Source organism: Neovison vison, chromosome 6 (genome assembly GCF_020171115.1).
Source record: "Neovison vison isolate M4711 chromosome 6, ASM_NN_V1, whole genome shotgun sequence".
In the NCBI taxonomy this organism is placed as follows: Eukaryota; Metazoa; Chordata; class Mammalia; order Carnivora; family Mustelidae; genus Neogale; species Neogale vison.
Window position 1 is genome coordinate 224,448,387 of NC_058096.1, and position 21,997 is coordinate 224,470,383.

Here is a 21,997-nt window from a genome sequence, read left to right on the forward strand (position 1 = left end):
CGCCCCCGGGCAGCCCCGTCCGCGCGCCCGCTCCGCGCGCCCCGCACCGCCAGCTCCGCGCACCTACTACGCGCCCCCCGGCCCCGCCCCGGCCCCGCCCCGGCCCCGCCCGGAGGCCCCGCCTTCCCGGGCGCGGCGGCCAATGAGCGCGCGGCCCCGCATCCGGGGATCCCGGCGCGGCCGCCGCCTCCCGCGCACACACGGCCATGGCGGAGGTGAGTGAGCGGGCCGGGGGAGCCGGCCCCCCGCCCCCGCGCGCCCGCGGCCCCCGTCGCAGGGCCCGGCCGCGTTGCGGCTCCGGGCGCAGAGACCCCCGCCCCGGGGCGCGGAGGTTGGGCCCGGGGCGCCGCGCACGTCGGGGCCCGAGGGGCGCGGAGCTCCGTCGGCGGCCGCCCCCGGGCAACCCCCCCCGCCGGCTGCCACATCGCGGGGTGCAGTGCGCATGTGCGGGCGGGGGGCGGGAGCGCGGGGCGGGGTGCGGAGGGGTGCAGAGGGGCGGGGCGGGGCGGGCGCGGGCGCGGGCGCGGGCGCGGGCGCGGGCGGGGGCGCGCGCCCCGCCGCCCGGCGGCTCCCGGGGGCCCCGGCCCTGGACCCCCGCCCCCGGCGCGCGGCCGTGCCCGCGCTCCCGCCAACTTCGCGGAGTGTTGCTCCCGGGGCGCGGGGTGGGGGCGCCGCGCTAACCCGCCGGGACCCCATTCGTGAGCCCCCGCGGTGCAGACTCCGGGCGGACGGAGCCCTGAGCGCAGCGGCCGGGGCGTGGGGGCTTCCTCGGGGCGGCCGGCCGGCCGGCCTTGCTGCTGGGAGCCCCTCTGGGCCGGGGGAGCAGGCCCGAGACCCCTCACCCGAGACCCTGGGGCCGGGGGGGGCCTGGTCTGCGGGCGCGTGGGGCTCGGGACTGCGACGCGCCGTCGGGCTCGCCGGGACGGTCCGGGCGGCTGCGCGTCACGTCAGACCCGGACGGAAAACTTTCACTCCGGGGTGGGCTTGCGCGCCCCGGTTTTCTCTTCCGACTTTGTTGGGTAAGACAGGGCGGACCGCTCTCACCTGGCAGGGCCCCGGCGGGGGTTGGGGACGCTGCACCGGCCAGGGCCCAGGCACCGGCACTCTTAGGACGTGGCGTTTCAGTCTGGGCTCGCGAGTTAGGGCCCACAGACCCCGCGCGGGGTCCTGCCGAAACGGGCGGGGCCCCTGAGGCCGGAGAGCACAGGGTGCCCCCCAGACAGGCACAGCAGGCGCGGGCGTGTGCCGCACGGTTCCGGAGCTGTGTGTGGGGTTCGGGGTTAGCTCAGCACGGTGGGAATGGCCGTTCTCCCGCACGAGCGAGGGGCAGCCGCAGGTCCTGCGTTTGCGCCGAAGAGGGTGTGGGTGTCTGGGTGCAGGGCTAGATCTCAGCAGCCAGTTGTGCTGGGTGGCTGGTTGCAAAGGGTCCGTAGACAGTTCTCCTTCCTTAGGGGCGTTTAGGGACACGGAGGCCTCCTGGGGGTGGTGGCTGACCTGGGAGATCAGAGGCAGAAGCCAGGCCAGGTGGGTGTGTGGGCGCTGCTGGCTCAGGGGCGCGGGGGCGTGTGGGCAGCACCCTTGCCTGGTTGAGCTGCGGGTTGTGGGTCTTGACTCTGCCTTGCAGGGCACAGAGTCCCTGAAGCCTGCAGAGCCGGCCTGCTGCCCAGGGTGTCCCTCTCCCACCTGTTGAGCGTGTGCGCCGGTGCCCCGAAGAGGGAATTTGTGTTGGTTTCCCAGGAGAAGGTCCGTGTGTGAGCTCCACGGGTGCCCGGCTCTGCGCGGCCCGGGGCTCTGGCTGTGAGCGCAGGTCCCAGCGTGCCTGTCCTAAAGGGCCTGAGAGGCTGGTCACTAAAGGGCCGGCGGGTGTGGAGATGTCCGAAGTGATGAGCCACAGTCAGCCCTGCCCAGGACGCCTGTGGCGGTGCCGGAGCCTCCCATGTTTTGTGACCTTGGGCGGGTGACTCAGTGCCCCCATCTCTGAAATGGGAGTGCCCTGGAGGCACGCGTTCTCCTGGTATCTTGGCCGAGTGTCTGACCCTTAGGCAGTCACTGGTAAGGTCTCACCAGGACGATGGTTTGTAAGCTGCCGGCACGGGCCCGCGTGTTCTTGCCGGAGTTGCCGCCAGCACCACGCGGGAAGGGGAGAGCTGTGCGTTGTCTGCCTCGCGGTACCCGCTGAGTGTTGGAAAGGCCCGTCGGCGCTGTCTTGGTCTTGGACTTAAAATCCTGCAGGGCTTTGTTTCGTCCTCCCCGGGACCCTCGGCTCAGTGATGTGGTCCCTGCCACCTCCCCCGCTGCTGCTCTTGGGTGCCCTTCCGTCTTCGCCTGGGGTGGGGGGGGACTCCTCTGTCTGGCCTCCGTGCTGTGTCTGCCTGCTCCTGCTTGTTTGTTCTCTGTGTTCCGGTGAGACTGGTGACTCGCGTGGGTGGGGACAGGCAGAACCTGTTTCCCCATGGACCGCGGCGCACCCAGGGCCTGTCTCCTCACCTGGCGCAGGTGTTCCGTGGTCCGTGGGGCTCTTCCTCTTAGCTGTCGTTGTGTATCGCTGTCAGAACAATGATTGGCCCCACTCAGACTCCTCACTGGCCGCCCTGACCCCCGGTTGCTGGCTGGGGCTGGAGCCAGCCCGGGGGAAGGAAGCGTCCCTGCTCACATGTGGCTGGGACCCCTCCCCATGGCCTCTCTGTGTGGCTTGGGCTTCCTCACAGCGTGGCGGCTGGTGACTGTCCCAGATGGTACCCGGTGGAGACTGAGCTGCATTTTAAGTCCCAGGGAGCTGCCTGCCCTCCGCCCCAGGCCCATCTGGGTGTCCAGGGAGGGGGCCCAGAACTCTGCTTTTGGAAGGGGGAGGCATGCCCGGGTCCCAGGAGGAGGAGAGCACGTGGGGGCCGCCATGGGTTATGCTGGGAAGGGCAGTGGGGGGAGCTGGACCGGAGAGAAAGGCCCTGCATTCCTGTCTGCTGGTGACTGGCCTCTGCATCGGAGCGGTCGGGGTCCCACGAGACAGGGCTGAAGAGCTCGCTTGTCCTTGCCGAGACCTGGCTTCCCCACTCCTCTGGGACCCCATCTCCGCATTTTCTCCTTCCTCCCTTCCTGTTTTTCCTGACCTGAAATTCCTTTAGCCCGCTCCCCGTCCTGTTTTTCCTTCCACTTTGGCAAAGTGGGTGGCTTTGGCTCTGCTGGAAACATCCACAGTGTTCTGAACAAAGGCTGTAGAGGGCCTGGGAATCCCACTGTTGAGGGTGGGCTTACGTCTCGAGGTCAGATGTTGGGGCAGGGGAGGGAAGAGAATCACGAAGTCCGTGTTCCTTGGTGAGTGTCGAGGAACCTCGAGTCATCTGGGAATGAACCTGGAGATCTGAGGCCATGGGAGCTCCGAGCAGCCCCCCACCCCTGTCCCGGGACGGACCCCCGTCATAGGGACGGAGCCTCCCTGCTGGCAGAGGCTGCGCACACGCACACACGTGCTCATGCTCCTCACCCCAGGGAAGGGGGGCTCATTCCCTCCCGGCCTCGTGGTCCTCGCCTTTGCGGCGCTGTCCTCCTCGGCCTCCGCCGGCCCTGCTCGCCTGCCCGTGGCTGGGCTGTGCCTGCCGGCTGCGGGCTGTGCCGTTGTCTGTGCAGCGGCACGTCCGCAGAGGGTCTCTGAGTCCGCGCCTGAGGGACGCGGCTTCTGTGCCGTGTGAGCCGGGTGAGCGACCTGATCTCTCTGAGCTGTGGCTCCTCGTTTCTCCTGGGAGGGGAAGGATCCCACGGTTCTCTCGAGGATCCAGCGAGGGCATCCGGAGGAAGCTTTCTCCGTGTCCGTAACTTGATTTCATCATTCAGATCTCGTGCGCGTGTGCGCGTGCGTGTGTGTTCCTGTGTGCGTGCGCACACGCGTGTGCACGTATGTGTGCATGCGTGTGCGCAGGTAGCTTAGCTGAGGTTTATTCGTACGGTTCTCTCGTCCTTGTGTGCGGAGTACAGTGGTTTTCAGCACATCTGGAGCTGTGTGACCATCAGTGGTCACCTTTGGAACCTGCCGTGTCCCCAGAGCGGTCCCATCCCTTCAGCCATCCCCTCTCCCATCCCTGGCCCCCAAGAGCCCCCTTCCTGTCCGTGGAGGAGCCTGGTCTGGACGTGTCGCACGCGTGGACTCACACTCCATGTGGCCTCCTGTGTCTGGTTCCCTCCCTGAGCGTCGTGGGCTCGGGGCCGTCCCTAGAGCAGTGCGTGGGGGCCTCGCTCCTGGTGACAGCTGGGGACGCTCATGGTTCTGCTCGTCTTCCTCAGCTGGTGGACATTTGTGTCGTTTTCATCTCTGGCTCTTGTGAAGGTCCCACTGTGGACGTCCACGTGCAAGCTTTAGTGGACCCGTGTGTCCCTTCTCCCTTGGACCTCCCTCCCCTCCTCGGTTTGGGGGTGGGTGCCCGGGGAGTTAGACTGACAAGGGGCAGGTGATCTAGAGAGAAGTAAGCACAGTCGGGGGACGCACGTAGCACACGTCCTGCAGGAGCAGCACAGGGCATCACCCGGGGGTGGGCAGAGCTCGGGCTCCTGTGGCCATCTCTACAGAAGCGCAGCCCCCGTGCACCGAGTGTCATGATGCAGAAGGACTCGGAGTGTGTCTGGGCCCCAGGTCATGGGAAGCCGGATACGCGGGAGCCGGTGGAAGGCCGGGCTGGGCAGTCGGGTGTGTCTGTGCAGGTGCAGCTCAGCCCCCTACCTGGTTTGGGGGTGGGAGGGGGGCACCCACTCGGGGACCTACGCCTGCCTTGAAGCGGGCCAGGCCGACACAGACCCCATCCTGGGTCTGTCTTTGCTTGGTTGACTTCGTCTCGGAGTGACCTGTGGGCTGGGCCGACCCCTCGTGGCTGGCGAGTGGAGGATGTGCTGGGTGGTCCGTCACCGTGCCGGCCTTCTGCGGGGCCGCCGAGCGTCTGCCCGCCTTGCGTTCCCTCCTCCGCTTGGCTTCCTTCCGAGGAGCCCTTCTCCGTGTGCTCACGGGCCGCCGAGTGTGTCTCTGGGGAAGTTTGGATCCTTTTCCCATTTTGCTTTTCCATTAGTGAGTCATAGCGGTCCTTTTCGTGATCTGTGGACCTCGGTTCCCTCTGAGGGCTGTCTTCTCGCTTCCTCCTTGATGTCCTTTCCGGCGGAAACGTCTGTCGATGTACTTTGGCTCTCGTTGCCTGTGCTCTTGGTGCGCTGAGAAACCGTGGTGTGTGTCCTGGGAAACAGGTGAGCTCCGTGGTTTAGCTCTCACCCTGAAGGTCTTGGGTCCATTGTGGGCTCACTTGTGTGCAGCGCACGTGGCCCTCCTGCCGTCCCGGCCCCGTGTGTCACAGACGTTCCCCCCGGAGTCGTCCTGTCCCCTTGTCGAGATTCCGTCGGAAGTGAGACGGTCGGTTTGTTGCTGGGCTCTCAGGTCTGTCCTTTTGATTCATCTGTCCCGCTGCGTGTCTGCGCCGCACCGTTCTGATTCCTGTGGCTCTGTTGGACGTTCAAACCAGGAACTCCTCTGCCTCAAGATCGTTTTGGCTTATGTGGGTCCCTTGACTTTTCCTATGAAGTTTGGGATCTGTTTGTCAGTTTCTGCATGGAAGCCAAGGGGGGGCTGAGGCCTCTTCCTGGGGCTGTCCGGGCAGTGGGGCTCTGCGCTGTACGTGCTCCCAAGTGTCCTACAGGGACCCGCCAAGCCAACTTTGCTTCTCTTCCTCCGCAGGCCTCCTCACTGGAAAGGCAGAGCCCTGGTGTGGCCTCCTGCCTCGCTCACAGCCTGTGCCCCGGGGAGCCCAGCCTGCAGACAGCGGCAGGTACCCTCCTTGCCCTTCCCCTGCCCCGCCCGGGGCCACCAGGGCCTCTGTAGGTGTGACAGACTGCATCTCGCCCAGCTGGGCAGAGCCGGACACAGTGTGCGGGCTCCCAGAGTCCAAGGACGGGTGTGAGCCGAGCGGCTGGGACTGCCCCTCTGGTGCGTCCTCTGGTGGCGGCAGGACAGCCTAGGAGAGGACCAGAGGGCCTCCGACCTGGGGTGGCCTGCTGGCCTGGTGGGCACTTACCTTAGCCAAGGCAGGAAGATGGGGTTTTGGTGCTGGGGGGGCACTCTTCCCGGGTGCTCTGCACCCCCCGCCCCCCAAGCGGGCCCCTGGCAGCTCCCCGTCCTCCTTTGTGTGGCCCCAGGCGGAGGGAGGAGGCCAGCCTTGGCCTTCACGTCTCCCTGGCCTGGGCGGACAGAGCCCTCGCCACTCCCTTTTGTCTGTTTCCCTTAACTGTGGCTTACTGAAGACCAGAACGGAGAGAGATGAACACATCCTGGTTCTTTTGGGAACACCAGTGGTCTGGTCACGTCTGCCGCCCGTTGGCCCGTGCCGGGGCTTGTGGCCGTGGCTCTGCTGAGCCGGAGGGAGGACGGGCGCTTGTCGGGCCTTCTGTGTGTCCCCCGCACCCTGCTGCCCCTGCGGTGGTGCGCGGGCCGTCCGTGTTCCCGGAGCTGGAGGCCCCGCCCGACGGGGAGCCGGGTCCTTCTGCGGTTTGGGCCTCGCCGCCCCGGTGCTGGTCTCTGCCCGGTCTGTGGGCTCCTCCCCGCACCGCCGTAGGGGTCTGTGGTGACGGGGACCGAGAGGCTCCCCGCACGTCCCGCACGTGTGTGTGCGGTCAGCCGGCCGTGCTCGTCCCTCCGCGGCCCTGCTGTCCCTCCCTCCTGACCGCGTGGAGCTGACCCGAGCGCCGCACGCACACGCGCAGCCGTGCACGCGCACCTCACGCACACGCAGCCCTTCCCCTGTGCGCGTGAGCACACGAGTGCACTTGGCCGCGGGCTGCGGGGCTTGACCCGGGTGACCGCCTGGCCGCCGGCGTGTCCTCCCCGGCCGTCCCCTGGCCCGTGTGATGGTTGGGGTGCGGTTTCGAGCCGCTCACACCGGTGCCGTCTCCTCTCAGTGGTGTCCATGGGCTCTGCGGACCATCAGTTCCACCTCGTGGAGATCCTGTCCCAGAACTACGGCCTCCAGGAGCCGTGCGAGCCGGCCGCGGGAGACCCCGAGAAGCCTGAGGGGGAGCTGGAGAAGGACTTCATCGCCCAGGTACTCGGCTGAGCGGGTCCCTCTGCCCGTGTGTGGGTGCGGCCTCCTGGGCCAGACCCCGTGGCTGCCTTTGGTGGAACCAGTCCCCCGGCCGTTCAGATCTCACGGCCTGTGTGTCTGTCTGGGAAGCACGAGGCGCTGTGCCCGGGGCGGAGGTCATGGGTCAGTCCAGACCGGGTCGCGCTCCTGGGGCTTTAGGGGTCTAGGCATTAAACTCACTGTTCTTTTTTGGTCTCAGAATCCTCTTTTTGTTCTTAAAAATTCTTGAGGGTTTCAGAGAGCTTCGTAAAGGTTATACAGTAAATGTCTTGTTAATGGAAATACCAGATGTTTATGAAAATGAGAAAAGAAATCGGGATGCTTGGGCGCTGCGGTTGGTGCCGTGTCTGAGTCTCGCTTTCGGCTCGGGTCCTGATCTCAGGGTCCTGGGATCAAGCCCCGCATCCCGCTTCTCCCCCTCCCCCTGCTTTCTCTTTTTCTCTCTCTCTCAAATAAATAAATCTTTAAAAAATAAAAAATAACTTTTCTAAAGTAAAAACAGGCTGGGGATGCCTGGGTGGTGTGGTCGGTGTTGAGCGTCTGACTCTTGGTGTCAGCTCAGGTCCTGACCTCGTGGTAGGATCAAGTCCCATGTCGGGCTCTGCACTCAACGGGGAGTCTCGGGATTCTCTCTCTCCCTCTCTCCCTCTCCCCTGTGTTCTCACTCTCTGTTCTCTCTCTCTGGAGTAAATGAACTATTGGAACTTCATCAAGATCAAAAGCTTTTGCACAGCAAAGGAAACAGTGGACAAAACAAAAAAAAACCCCAACAGAATGCAAGAGGATATTTGCAAATGTTTTATCACATAAAGGGCTAGTATCCAAAATCTATAAAGAACTTATCAAATTCAACACCCAAAGAACAATCAAGAATTGTAATTCTTGTAATTTGTAAATTCTTGTAAATTGTAATTCAATCAAGAAATGGGCAGAGGACATGAACAGACATTTCTGCAAAGATGATGTCCGGATGGCCAACAGACACATGGAAAAGTGCTCCACATCACTCGGCGTCAGGGAAATACAGATCAAAACCACGATGAGATGCCACCTCACACCGGTCAGAATGGCTAAAATTAACCAGTCAGGAAATGACAGATGCTGGCGAGGATGCGGAGAAAGGGGAACCCTCCTCCACTGTTGGGAATGCGAGCTGGTGCGGCCGCTCTGGAAAACGGTGTGGAGTTTCCTCAAGAAGTTAAAAATAGAGGACCTGGCAATCGCACTACGGGGTGTTTATCCCAGAGACTCAGATGTAGTGATCCGAAGGGGCACGTGCACCTGAGTGTTCATAGCAGCGACCGCCACAATAGCCAAACTGTGGAAAGAGCAGAGATGCTGTTCAGCGGATGAGCGGAAAAAGGAGCTGTGGTCCGTAGATACAGTGGGACACTATGCGGCCATCCAGCCCCCAGTCTTGCCATTTGCGACGTGATGGAACTAGAGGGTATTACGCGGGTGAAATAAGTCAGTCAGAGAAAGATGGTTATCATATGATCTCACTTGTGTGGAGTTTAAGAAACAAAACAGTATCATAGGGGAAGAGAGGATAAAATAAAAATCAGAGAGGGAGGCAAACCATGAGCGACTCTGACTCTAGGAAATGCACCGAGGGGTGGGGGATGGGTTAGCCCAGGGACCGGCACCAAGGAGGCCCATGATGTGGTGGGCAGTGGGCGTCATAGGCAGTTGAGGAGTCGCTAAACTCGGTCTCTGAAACTAAAATGCACTGTATATTAACTAAAGTGAATTTAAATAAAACAAGTACTGAAAATGGAATAAATAAATAAATCTTTAAAAAAAAAAACAAACCCGAAACAGGTTGGGGAGAGGAGTGGAAAACTTTCTATTTCTGTAAATGCAGAAGCAGACGTGAGACCCCAGCTGCTGTCCTTAAGGCAGACCCGTTCATCTCTTGTCCTTTTGGTTGAAGTGTGAATCTGGCCCTTCCTAGATGAGGGGAGATAGTCACCCACCTTCTAAGACAAGGTGGGTCCACGTCTAGTAAGTGGTACGGTGGGTGCAGAGTGCTTTCTGCAGCCGTGTCCTGTGAACTTTCTGGGTGTGGTTGCGTTGGAACCCAGTGGTGGTGAACTTGGGGTGGCTTTTCCCCCGTGGGATCCTGTTCCCTCCTGCATGGTGAGAGGTCTGCCCCACAGAGGCTCTCCAGCCTGCCCTTCTTGAAAGGGCAAGCTCACGCTACAAAATCTAGGAAACCACTCGTTAGTGCCGTGCAGTGGGGGGGGCTTTAAACCACGTGGCTGTGGAGGCCAGCAATCCGCGTTCATGTCTGGCAGGGCTGTTTCTGGTGAGGGCCCTCTTGGCTTACACGTGGCTGCCTTCTCTCTGTGTCCTCACGAGGCCGAGAGCGAACACAGCACGCTGTCCGGGGTCTCTTCAAGGACCCGACCCTGCTGGATCAGAGGCACATCCTCACGTCCGATGGCACTAATTCTTCCTGCGAAGGTCTGTCTCCAGATACAGTCACATTGGGGTTAGTGGCTTAGCACGTGACTTCTCAGTTCATGGCGATGTCAGCACTGATTTCACCAGTCGGGCCCCAAGCGCTGGGAGCTTTTTATTAGCAGTAATAATACTGCGCCTTCCTAGTCTGGTGCCGCGTGTCGCTTGGTGCCACTCTGGTCCTATAACCAAGGACAGAAGTCTTCTCTTAGGAAAAAAAACAATTTGAAAAGTTTCAAATGAATTTAAAATGTTTCAAAATTAACCAAAAACTAAAACCAGCTATGCCATTAAGTACATCTCCTAGGTTTTCTTCAGATAGAATTTTAAAATACTGATTAAAATCAGAGAAAGATAAATGCGTTACTCATGTGGGGAATTTAAGAAGCAAAACAGATGAACCTAGGGGAAGGGAAGGAAAAAGAAAGTCAGATGAAAACAGGAGACAAACCATAGAGACGCCCAACTCCAGGAAACGGGCAGGGCTACTGGCCGGGGAGGGACAGGGCGGGTGGGGGTGAGCACTGGCTGTCCCGTGCAGCTGATGGATCTCTGACTTCTACCCCGAAACCAAGGCTACACTGTGTGTTAACTAAGTTGAATTTAAATTAAAAAAAACCAAAACCTGATGAAGAAAGAATATAATTTCCAAGATAAAGGCAGAAACACTGCCGTTCTGGATCAGCTTAAACGATACTGCAGGTTTACCAAGCTCCTGGCATCAGATCCAGATTTTCCAAAATTCAAGTTTTTTGCTCAAAAGCCTGAGTTTTGCTGTTACAGCAGGCACAGGTGGTCGTCTGGAGGAGACGCCTGTGTGGGGCCAGACAGGAGGCCCGTTGCCCCCGCATCGCCCCCTTGCAGCCCGTGTGTCCTGGGAGAGCGGGGCCGCTGCCCCTGGAACCCTTGGGCACTCTGGGCTGTGGCTGGCACTCCCAAGTGCCCCCTTTCCTCACGTGGGAAAGGAGAATGGCGTTCGTGGAGCACATGAGTGAGATCTGGAGCGAGGCCCAGGGCCCCTGGGCGGAGGGGATGCCCACCTGGACTGTGGGGTGCTGCGCCCCTGGGACTCGCTTCGTCAGCCCGCGCGCAAGCCGGAGAACTGGAATAATGCTGTCCGTTCCTCGGAGCGTTGCTGCGGAGGGGCCCAGGCACCCGCTGGGATCCCTGGGCCCCCTCTTCTCCCCCAGCAGAAGCACAGAGAGCAGGAGGCGTCAGGAACGTCCCCGTCAGTGGGGTCCTGTGAAGGTGGGAGGGGCGAGGATGTCGGGGGACTGACGGGGTCCCACGGGGGAGGACACGGTGCGGCCGGACGGCACCAGCTCAGGAGAGATGACCGTCCTTCCCAGTGGGCTTCCTGGGTCCCCGGAGCCTCACCCGTGTCCGTGCCCTGTGCTGGGCCGCAGCCTCCCTCCTTGTTCAGCTGGGCTGGGGGTGCTGGGCGGGGGGCAGGCCCGCCCTGTCTCGGTTGTGTCCGTGTGGCCGGACCACTCCCTGCTTGTACTGAGGGCTGCTTTTAACCCGTGGCTGTTGGGTTTTACCGGCTGTCCCTTTGCCGTTGGTCAGGATGTCGGTCGTGTTTCCCTTCTGATGGAGTGACGTCCCGCGTCATGCTGGCTTTGCAGACGTTGAGGCCTCCTCCGTACTGGGGTTAAGCCTGGGCCGGACCCTGTGGAGTGGGGAGGCTTGCCCTGGACCCGCCCTTTGAGGCTGGAGACCGGGGGCACAGAGCAGGGTTCTTGGGGAGCAGGCGTCTGGTCCCTGTCTCTCCACGGGGCTGGGGGTCTCTGGATGCAGCACCCGGGTCTGGCTGGGGGTGGCTGCTGTGACCTTGAGCAGCCCCTCCTGACACAGCCCTGACCCCCGCAGAGCAGTGACATGCCCCTGGATGAGCTGCTCGCCCTCTACGGCTACGAGGCCTCAGACCCCGTCTCCGAGCAGGAGAGCGAGGGCAGCGACACCACCGCCAACCTCCCAGACATGACCCTGGACAAGGTGAGCGGACGGGGGCAAGGCTGGGAGGGTGGGTCAGAGCAGCCTCTGGCGGGGCTGGGGGAGGGCGGCGGAGACCAGCGAGGAGGAGGAGGAGGAGGAGGAGGAGGCGGCGGCTCCGCTATCTGGGTCCCAACAGGGCAGGGGACAGTGGGGCGGGCTTCGTCACCGCAGGGGAAGACCACCTGCTCCGTGGGGAGAGCTGGGACTCTCGTTCCCAGGCCGCAAGGCTCGCAGGGGCCCCTCGCTGGTGCCCGGTGCCCGGCCTCTCCGTCGGCGAGAGGGAGGGATGGCCCAGGCACGCGGGTGTCCGGAGTGGGCCTGTGGTGTCGGTCACCGTGTTTGCGCCTTTACTTGCTGGGACTGTTCTCTGGAGACTGTGGAAACAAACCACAAACGGGTTTTCTGCTTTCTTGTTAAAAGGAACAGATAGCGAAGGATTTGCTTTCGGGGGAAGAAGAGGAAGAGACACAGTCATCGGCCGATGACCTGACCCCGTCTGTGACCTCCCATGAGGCCTCCGACCTTTTTCCCAGCCAGAGTGGATGTAGGTGTCTCTCTGCCCTGCCCTTGGCCAGGCGGGGCTCCGGGGCTGCAGGCGGGAGGGGGCCCTGAGCTGGGCACGTGTGCCCAGACGCTTTGGACCCTGAGGGCACCCTGACCTCAGTCGGAGCTCCCTGGGGCTTGCTGCCTTCCCCATGACCTGCGGTCGCTGACCTGAGGAGGGAGCAGGTTGGTTCCTGAAACTGCAAGTCTGTCGGATCCGGGGCAGCGCCTGGACACCGTCCTCCCCCTGGCCCTGGCCGCCGGGGCCGCCCGCGTGGCTGGCCGCGGAAGGTGCCGTGGCTCGGGACACGGCAGGGTGGTCACCGCCACGGGGCAGGCCTCCTGGGTCCCCAGTCCGTGCCCGTTGCACAGTCCTGTCTGGCCAGGGGTGGGCCGTGCTCCGTCTCAGGAAGGGTACAGAGCAGGGGTCGGGGGACGGAGAGTCGGTGGGGAGGTAGGGAGATGCCCCAGGGCCCGCTAGCCTGGGTGGGCCACCCAGGGCCACGGCGCAGCTCAGCCGCTCTCCTCTCCTGGAAGCCTGCTTCCTGGGCAATGCAGACGAAGAGCGTGGCTCGTCTACGTCGTCCGACGCGGAGGAGGACGCCCTTCCTGCCAACAAGTGTAAGAAGGTGAGTGGCTCTGACCCCCCGCTGCGCTGGGGACCGGGGACTTGCGCGGCAGCGGTGGCCCTGTGCTGCGGCCCGAGCTCCCGTCTTTCGGCCTTTGGGCTGGACCTCAGCAAACTGGGGCCCTGCGGCCTCGCCCTCCCTTGCCCCGAGACTGGCCGTACCGGATAGACACTGTCACACCCATGCTCTCCTCTGCCTCTCGTGCTCAGGACCCCAGGACTGGTCTGTGGCCAGATGGCACAGGGGAGCCCTGGGCTCTGGTGGCCACCCTGGGGCCCCCGTCAGCCCAGACCGTCTCGGGTCTTTGCCTTCACAGGAGATCATGGTTGGGCCTCAGTTCCAAGCCGACCTCAGCGGCCTGCAGTTGGACCGCCATGGTGAGAAGTGTAAGTGGGGCCTGGTGGTTGTGGGAGACGGGGAGGGGGAGACACGAGAGCCCCATCAGCCGGGAAGGGACTGGCCGCCCGCCTCCTGGAGCACGTCCCAGTCCTTGGAGGGAATCTGAGGGGCGGGAGGACCTGGCGGCGTCCCCTCCCTGCTCCCTGCCCCTCAGCTCAGCTGTGTGGTCCTGCCGCACCCCAGGCCGCCGTCCTCGGCTCCCCTTGCCCCCGGCTCCGTCCACCCCGTCCTGCCCAGGCCCCCGTCCTCGGCTCTGCGGGCGTGCTCACCTTTCCCCGCTCGGGTCTTGCCGTGTCTGGGCCTCGTCCGAGGTGTCCTTCAGAGACAGGTGTCCCCCTGCCGTGTGCTGTCCTTAGGGTGCTCTGCATCCCCAACCCGATGTCCCCACTGGAACGGGGAGCGAGGCCTGTTGTCCTTTGAGACAGGTGCTGCCGTGTTTGCTTACCGGCGAAGGAAAGGGGAGCGAGGTCACCTGGCTGCCGAGCCGAGTCTTGTTTTCCCGGCCCCACAGGCCCTTCGGTTTGGGGCCGGCACCCCGGGCTCGGGAGTCTCCCAGGATGATTCAGCCTCTGAGACTGGCAGTGAGGGGGGCAGGTGGAGGAGACAAGGCCTCTCAGCAGAGACACGGAGGCCCCGGGCTGGAAGCCGGGACGTGGTCTCGGCGGCATGTGCTTGCTGCGCCGTAAGCGGTGGTGGGGGGAGGCAGGACGGTGCCGGTCAGCTGGGTTGTGGGACCGTGGGGTGAGTCTCAGTGAATTGAGGACGCGTGACACCTCCCCCAGAGAAGGGCAGCCGTGCGCACTTCCTAGCCCCTTCCTCCAAGAGTCCTGAGCACGTGCAAACCTCCGTCTGGAGCCCCAGCCTCGGGGCCTCTGCCTCTTCCAGGGAATGGCCGGTCCTTGGTCCCGAGGTGTCCCTCTGCCCCCCAGCAGAGGTTAAATCTGAGCGTGTGGCACATGGGCCTCGTGGCTGTGGCGTGCCGTGTCCTGGAGTGTCCGTTGTGCTGGTGGAGTACGGGTGTGTCCGTGCGGCTCCGAGCGGGTCCACGCCGCTGCTGGGGTGGGTGATGCGCGTCGTGGCCCTGTGGGTGCCCGTCCCACACACGCTGCGGGGTCTCTAGCTGAGGAAGGGAGTCTCGTTGTGGCTTTAATTGGCGAGTCTCTGCGACTACGTTGACCAGCTGCCGCAGACGTCTGTTCAGGCCCCTGCTCGAGGCTCTTTCTGCAGTTTTCAGTGGAATCGCCTTTCTCTTCCCGATCTGTGTGTGTCCCTCTGGCGTTCCGGACACGAGGCCGCCATGGGCTGTGGGCACCGCCGTCTGGTCGTTAGCGTTGGCTCCGGCCGTGCCGTGTGGGTGGGCCGTGAAGGCGTCCTTGCAAAGGCCATTGCCGCCACCTTCCCCGCCGCGCGGGAAGCAGCAGCCTCGCTTGCACGTCGAGTGTGTGGTTGGGGCGGGGGTTCGGAGGCCTCCAGCCTGTGCTTTGCTCCGGTCCCGCGCCGAGTGGCCCGTTGCACGTGCGTATGTTGGGCTTCTGCCCGCTGGTCTCTCGTGGGACCTGGCTGTCCCCGCCCTGTCTTCGTCATCGTGAGTGGCCTGGTCGTGCGTCTGTATAAGCGGCTCGTGAGCTTGTCGGCGGCTCGATTTCGATGCGGGCTGTGCCGAACCCCGAGGTTACTTGTGGGTCGTCCTGATGGGGACGCCGTCGGCCCCTGCCGACCCCACGTGCCGTTCCCCTCCTGAGACCGGCGGTGGTGTTTCTGCCGCAGGCCTGCTCGTGCCTCACGGCCCGTCTGTGCTGCTGCGAACGGTCTTCGGAACAATGTCACGTCGGTCGGTTTCTCTCCGTAGAGATGCAGTTTGTAGTTTCACTTGGTCTTGCGCACAGTGAGTTTGCTGAACTCGCTTTTCCCCGTCGGGGCTCCGTAGTCCTTTTGTCTTTTCAGGTGTGTGTGATCGTGTGACTTGTGAACGTCGGCTGTACGTTGTTTCTTTGCCATCTTCCCGTCTTTGATCCCCTTTCCTGGCCGTGTCGCGCTGGTGACCCCTCCCGGACGGATCGAGGAGAGCGGAGAGACTGCGCTGTCTTGTTCCCAGACTTGGGGGACGGGTCTGTGTCCGTCCTTGGCTGTAGGCTGCTCTGGGCGCCCTTTATTGGACGAGGATGTTTCCTTCTGTTGGCAGTGGACAGTTTGAGTGCTTCTCTGTGCCCTGGGGCCGGCTGTTTTCTTCTCCTTCATCCTCGTGTTGATGGGCTTTCGGATCCTAAACCAGCCCTGGGTTCTGGAGCGGACGACGCCACCTGGGCACAAAGTGCCGTTATCGGTGGTCCGGGTGTCGTCCTTCTCTGCCACGCGGGAACCAGGCAGGGCCCCCAGGGGTGCCCTGGCGGGCGCGTCTGACACAGCTGTGAGGGAGTGGGAGAGCCCCACACGTGCCCGTGACGTGACCCCAGCCCTCCCTGTCCACAGTCTATGAGAATGATGACCAGCTTCTCTGGGACCCCAACGTCCTTCCTGAGAGGGAGGTGGAGGAGTTCCTGTACCGGGCGGTGAAACGGAGGTGGCACGAGATGGCGGGGTCGCAGCGCCCGGAGGGAGAGGCTGTGAAGGACAGTGAGCAGGTGGGCTGTCACCTGGGTGCCCGGTGCCAGAGCGTCCCGGGTTGCAGGGCAATGGCTCAGGTGTCTGCGGGGACCGTGCAGGGGCAGGAGGGGAGGGGGTCAGGCATGAAGGGGCACGGGGAATGGCAGGGCCACCCCAGGAGGGCGGTGGGGAGGACCGCCATGAGGGTCCTGCCCAGTGTGGTCATGTGATGGTGGCAAATGCAAAGGAGAAATCCTCACTGTGGGAGAAAGGACGGTATGACGGCCTCCGTGTCCCCGCCCCCGAGACTGCCGTGAACCCTTCCGACATCCTCACCTGAGACTGCCGTGGACCCTCCCGACGTCCCCGCCCCTGAGAGTGGTGTGAACCCTCACCCGACATCCCCACGCTGGGACTTGTGGGAAGCCTCCCGATGTCCTTAACCCCTGACGCTGTTGTGAACCCTCCTGATGTCCTCACCTTGAGAGTGGTGTGAACCCTCCCAACATCAGCCTGACAGTGGTGTGAACCCTCTGAGTTCACAGCCCGAGTGGTGTGAACCTTTCCAAAGTCCCCGTCCCTAAGATTGGCTTGAACGCCCCCATCCCTGCCCCTGTGGTGTGACCACCCTGTGACATGCCTGTCCCCGGTGTCCCTGCCCCACAGGGTGGTGTGAACACCTCTGGCTGTTTTTCTGGGGTGGGTGGGGTGGGTGGGGGGAGGTGAACAGGCGGGAAGTCTGTGGCTTCTCCTCAGGCGCTCTATGAGCTGGTGAAATGCAATTTCAACGCAGAGGAGGCCCTGCGGAGATTGCGGTTCAACGTGAAGGTGATCCGAGGTGAGCGTGTGGCCGCGGCCCTCCCTGCCCTTCGCTGTCCCCGTGTCGGGGCTGCCACTGGTGCCACGGTGCTCTGCCTCTGCTTGCAGATGGCTGCTGCGCTTGGAGCGAGGAGGAGAGCAGGAACTTCGAGCACGGCTTCCGAGTGCACGGGAAGAACTTCCACCTGATCCAGGCCAACAAGGTGAGGACGCTGCCCACCCTCCTCCTGCCGGGTCTCCCAGGGGCGCTTTGGGGCTGGGAAGGCTTCAGGAGACCAGGCCCCCGTCGCCCCCCACCGTGGGTGCAGCTCACCTGGCCGGCCTCAGGGCAGGCGCCCCGGAGCCGTGGCTGAGCCCCAGTGCCCACCTCTACCCTCCGCACGCCCCTGGGTGTCTTGTTCTGGTCTCTGCTGATGCCTGCTGGGCCACCTTCCCGTCCCCAAAACGAAGGCTCCAGACACTGCTTGGGGGGAATGTCAGTAGTCTTTTCTGTTTGAGGCGCTTCGGCCCGGCTTTGCCGTCTCCTCAGCACAGGGCCTAGGGCCCATGCCGCAGGGCCGACCCCGTAACTGTGACCCTGCTCGCGGCCCCCATCTCCTGATTTCCTCAAAGGACGTGGTCCCTCTGCCATCTGCTGCAGACGGATGACAGGGGGCGCTGGTGACCGCAGGTTCTCCTGCCTTACCCTAGACCTGGGTCACCGTTGGCATCTGCACGTTCCACGGTGAGGCCGTTCGCCTGTGGCCCTGTGCGTGATGCCCAGAGCCCTGGCCCCTCCGCTGTGCGGTATGGGACGTGTGCCTGGCGTGTCCCTGTGGCTCTGTCTCCGTTTCTCTCTGTCCAGCTCCCTGGGGCGTCCCCACCATACTTTTCTCATTCTGTCATCGTGTCCCTCTGGGGTCCGTCGGGAAGTTCCTGGCAGAGAGCGGGCTCACGTGTGGGCCTCCGTGGCTTCTCCCAGGAGCTTGGAGGTGATGGAGGGGCCTGCTTGGGGCTGCCGTGGGGACGGACCATGCTCAGCAGCCTGGGCCCAGCGCGGCGTTGGCTCCGTGCGTCGTGGCCTGACGTGGTTCCCTGTGCGCGGTTTCCACCATGGCCCCGGCCACTTCTGTGTCTTTGTTCCCTTCGCGCCCGCCCACCCTGGTGAGGGCTGTGGGCTCCCTCTCCGTGCGCCTCAGGCTCCGCTGGAGCCAGCCCCGGGGAGACCACAGAGGGCTGGACTCCCGGCAGGACACGTGTGCTGAGGGGGCTCACTGAGCAGAGAGATCATATGTGGGCCTTGTTCCTGCTGCGCTGCAGGCCCTCCCTGGGCCCCAGCGTCCCCTCCCCCATTCTGGCAAACAGTGCGGGGACTCCCGTGCCGTTGCCGGCTGGCTGTGGGGAGAACCTGCGAAGCGGGAAGATGCTCCGAGTCATCAGGGTTCTCCGAGTTTCTTCTGATGGACGTGGGGTGGGCACACAGGTCCCGTCGCCTCCGACCTGCACCGGGGTCCGGGGTGTGTCCAGGGTGTGTCCGGGGTGCGCTGGCCGCACCGTGGGGGTGGTCGCCCTCTGTGGGTGCCACACCGTCGCTGAGTCACCGAGCGTGTTCCCTGTGGTGGTCATTGGGTCTCCGTGATTTCTCTTCTGCCCTAGGAGGTTTGACATGTGGGGTCCGGCTGGGCACGTGTTTGTGGCCCTTTCCGGGGTACTTTACACACGAGGAGTTTTTTTGGTTTTCTGTGTCGTGTAAATTCGATCTTGAGTTGGGTTCCCAAAAGCATAGTGTGTCCTCTGACGGCCTGTTTGCCCTCGTGAGCAGCTCTCCCGCAGACCGTTGGTGCGAAGCGTGGGCTCGCATGCTGTCCCCTCTGGGCAGGGGGGCCGTCCCGGGGTCTGCACCAGGGCTTGTCTCTCCCCGTCTGCTGCCCGTGAGGGGCGGGGTGGGGCCACGGCCTCTGGGACCTTGTGGTCGGGGCCAGGAAGGTGGATACCGGACTCGTGGGCCTGAAGTGAAGGACAGGGTGCCAGGCCCACGCCAGTGGCGGGGTCTCTTGAGGTGGGTGCTGTCCTGCTTTAGGCGAGGGGATGTGCCTCGGGCGGTGGGAAGCCAGTGGCGGGGGCTGAGGGCGGAGCCTCGATTTGACCGAGCGTGGTGGTGCTGGTACCATCTCTCCTTGTCGGGAGGTGACGCAGCTCCCGTCCCGCAGGTGCGCACGCGGTCCGTGGGGGAGTGTGTGGAGTACTACTACCTGTGGAAGAAGTCGGAGCGCTACGACTACTTCTCCCAGCAGACGCGGCTGGGCCGGAGGAAGTACGGCCCGTCGGGAGCCACGTGCGTGCAGCGGGCTCCCAGGGCCCCGGGGTGGGGAGGCTGGGGAGGCTGCGCGTCCCGGGCAGGTGTCTCCCCTTCACATCGCGCTCTCCCCACAGGGACGCAGAGCAGGACCTGGACAGCAGTGACCCTGATGGCACTGGCCGCCCCCGCTCCTCGCCACCCCTGCCCCCTGCAGCTGACGGCCTGGGCTCCGAGCAGGACCCCTTGGCACGGATGCACACAGGTGAGAATGTGGGGCAGGTCCCTGCCCGTGGGGGTGTCCTCTTGTCCTTGGTACCCTCCTCTGGGCCCCTGGGCTCTACCCCAGAGAGTGGTCCATGCGGTGTCGTACACGAGTGGCCACGGGGACTTGCTGGCTTGTTGCGTGGCGGGGTACTACACGTGACCTGTGGCCCTGGGTGCCGTGTGGGAGGGCACGGGGGTGTCAGAGGCTCCCTGGCATCTGGGTTCAGGGCCAGGGAGCAAGACAGGGCCGGCTCGGCACCGGAGTCCGTGCCCATGAGCACGGAGGTGAGCCCGAGGACCGCAGCTGAGTCTGCCGCACGCTGGGGTTTAGATTGTGCCGGAATCTGGTCAGTTCAGTGGTTTGCTTAAAGGGGGCCGCACCCGCCTGCTCCTGGCTTTGCTTATGGCACGTGCGTGCGGAAGCGCCTGACGGCTCGCATTCACGTGCGTTTTGCCTTCAAGCTTGTCTTCCTCTGTTTGGTTTGTTTGAATTTCTTTGAACTTGCTGTGTTCTGGTCACGATACCCCCCCAGTCCGGGGCCGTGAGCCTCGGCGCACGGCATCTGTATGACGGGTTTCTTCTGCGCGTGTGGGATGCCTGGTGGGGGCACCTCCGTGCGGAGGGTCCGCAGGCTGGGCCGGACTGTGGAGGTCGGGTCGGAGCCCGGTGCCGGTGGCAGCCTGAAGGCACGAGTGTGATTTTAGCCGGGCACACTTCCGTGGGGACGGCTGGGTCCCCGGGGAGCTGGCGTGGGTGCGCCGGGGGTCCGGCCTCAGCTGTGTTCTCCTCGCAGAGCTGCTCGGCGTGGACAGTGTGGCCAGCAGCGTCGGTGAGCCTGGGGAGAGTTCCGACAGCCTTCCGCCCTCGGATCCGGGGCCTTGTGCGTTCCAGCAGCTGGATGCGCCCCCAGCCGTGCCCCTGCCCAGGCGGCCCCCCGGCCTGGTGGAGCCGGCCTTGTGCCCCCCGGCCACAGCGCCTCCGGAGCCCGGCAGCAGCCCGAGACTGGCTGTGGACTTGGCCCTGCCCGGGGCCCTCCCTGAGGAGCTGCCCCTCATCGCCAGCCGCGTGGATGTGAACGGAGAGGCCGAGGAGGTCGTCGCTCCCGCCCAGGTGGCCTTGTCTGTCACCGAGTTTGGACTCATCGGCATTGGGGACGTGAATCCCTTCCTGGCCGCCCACCCAGCGTGCCCAGGCCCCGGGCTGCACTCGGATCCCCTGTCACAGTGAGTGCGGCCCCTGCCCTGGGTCCCCCTGCCCCAGGTCCCCCTCCGCCTCGGGCTGCTCCGTGCAGAGGGGAGGGCTGTGCCCCGAGAACGGCTTGGCCACATACAGCAGCCTCGGTTGGTTTCTTTACTTTTATTTTCTACTTTTAATTTGGCTTATTTATTTTTTTGACTAGGTAATACATTCATATGGTTCAAAATCCAAAAAGGTACAAGTGGGGCCAGTGCCAGGCTCCTCCCACCCCTGTCCCCACCACCAGCCCTCCCCAGGCGCCCAGGACAGTGCTGCCTCCGGGGAGCTTGTCCACCAGCACTAGTGAAAACACGGTCCGCTGGGGGGGGCGAGGTCGGGAGCCACGGTTTCAGCCTACGGCACCCAGGCTGTGCCGTCCGTGGGACCGCACTGACCCTTTCTCGGTCTCTCCCCTGCAGCTGTAACGTGATGACCTGTTGATCCCTGGCCGCAGGCGGGCGTGCGTGGCCCGGACTGGACGCGGGGCCGCCGCGGGGCCTGCCTCCGCCAGTCTTCCCGACCCTTCCCCTCCTCGCGGGCCTCGGGTAGCGCCTCCTCTGCTCCAGAACGCAGCGAGGACGTGGCGCACTGCGGCCGGGCCTGCCCCGCCCTCACACACAGCCTGGCGCCCTCGGTGCCCGGCCCCACTGTCCGTGCTGTCCAGGCTGCTGCCCCCGGCGCAGTACCCGGTGGGCGGCCAGAGGTGGAGGGCCCGGCCCCGTGTAGCCAGCAGAGGCGAGGACGGTGTCCCTGCCCCCTCGGGGAGGTGGGGAGATGGGGCGAGGTGCTGCCCCCACCAGCAGCCTCCGCCCGGGCGCCCTCAGCACTCCGCTTGGCTCCATCTCCCTGCCCCTGGCGGGGTCATGGGCTGCCTCAGCCCGGGGGTCGCGGGCAGCTGCTACTCGGTGCCAAACCCCGTGGGGCACAGAGCCATATACCTCGACGTCGGCCGCGCCCGCCCTCGACCTCCGCCCTGCTCTCCACTTCAGGAAACGCCGCACTTTACGCCCCGCCCCCTGCCCCCTGCCCCCCCCCCCCCGCCTCCCTCTCTCCAGCCCGCAGCAGCCTCGGGTGTGGGGTCGAGGAGACGGGTGACCTGCAACCCCCTTGGTACCAAGGCACCGTTGCCTGCAGCCCCAAGGGGCTGGCTCCAGCCCGTTCCCCTGACCCTGTGGGTCGTTCTTCTGTTGGAGCTCCCCAGCACGACAGTTTGGGGTCCTGGTCCTTCTTTTTCCCAGCTTCCCCCGTTTTATTTATGTTTCTGTTTACAAATTGGAGTGGGGTCCTCCACGGGGCCAGGGCAGCGCTCCCCAACCCCGGTGTCGCCAGGAGAGGGTTTTGGATCGAGCCCGTCTGCAGAGTTGGCTTCGACCTTCCCTCACCCCACCAAGGACCACACTGTGAAGTGAGAACTGCCTTGAATCCCTGGCTGTTTTATTTATTAAACTTGATTTGAAACCCACAGGTGCCTCGTGGTAGCTGGGGAGGACGGGGTGTGAGGAGGTGCTGGGGGCCGGTCACTTGGTGGACCCCGTGATCTAGGCTGAGTCGTGCCCGAGATGGCACAGGGCTGGAGGGGGCTGGTCACGATGCTCTTGGACGGGAGGCCGGCCGAGCCACAGCCAGTGCGGGGTCGGGGAGAGCCTTGGGTCCCGTGGAGGAGGCCCAGGGTCGAGGCTCCCGC

The 21,997-nt window shown here is 64.0% G+C and overlaps 1 protein-coding gene across 5 annotated transcripts; it reads left to right on the plus strand.

Moving 5' to 3' along the window:
- Positions 1-187: 187 nt before the first annotated feature.
- Positions 188-21,775, plus strand: MIER2 (MIER family member 2). Of its 5 annotated transcripts, XM_044254768.1 has the most exons (15): positions 4,797-5,525; positions 5,705-5,795; positions 6,922-7,064; positions 11,436-11,561; positions 11,982-12,105; positions 12,642-12,733; positions 13,050-13,119; positions 15,602-15,753; positions 16,472-16,553; positions 16,643-16,737; positions 18,724-18,848; positions 18,947-19,074; positions 19,871-20,300; positions 20,477-20,509; positions 20,733-21,775. In XM_044254768.1, the coding sequence occupies exons 1-14, from the start codon at positions 5,151-5,153 to the stop codon at positions 20,478-20,480; spliced, it is 2,037 nt and encodes a 678-aa protein (XP_044110703.1). In that variant the 5' UTR covers positions 4,797-5,150; the 3' UTR covers positions 20,481-20,509; positions 20,733-21,775. The 5 variants fall into 5 exon arrangements, with proteins under 5 accessions (XP_044110704.1, XP_044110705.1, XP_044110703.1 ...); XM_044254769.1 differs by lacking the exons at positions 4,797-5,525; positions 20,477-20,509 and adding an exon at positions 188-215; XM_044254770.1 differs by lacking the exons at positions 4,797-5,525; positions 20,477-20,509 and adding an exon at positions 762-1,019.
- The last annotated feature ends 222 nt before the right edge of the window (positions 21,776-21,997 follow it).

Coding starts and splice junctions, on each gene's coding strand:
- MIER2 (XM_044254766.1), top strand. CDS start 5,151: ATGTACTTTGGCTCTCGTTGCCTGTGCTCTTGGTGCGCTGAGAAACCG. Junction 12,734..13,049: donor CTGCCAACAAGTGTAAGAAG/GTGAGTGGCTCT, acceptor TTGCCTTCACAG/GAGATCATGGTTGGGCCTCA. Junction 15,754..16,471: donor CTGTGAAGGACAGTGAGCAG/GTGGGCTGTCAC, acceptor GCTTCTCCTCAG/GCGCTCTATGAGCTGGTGAA.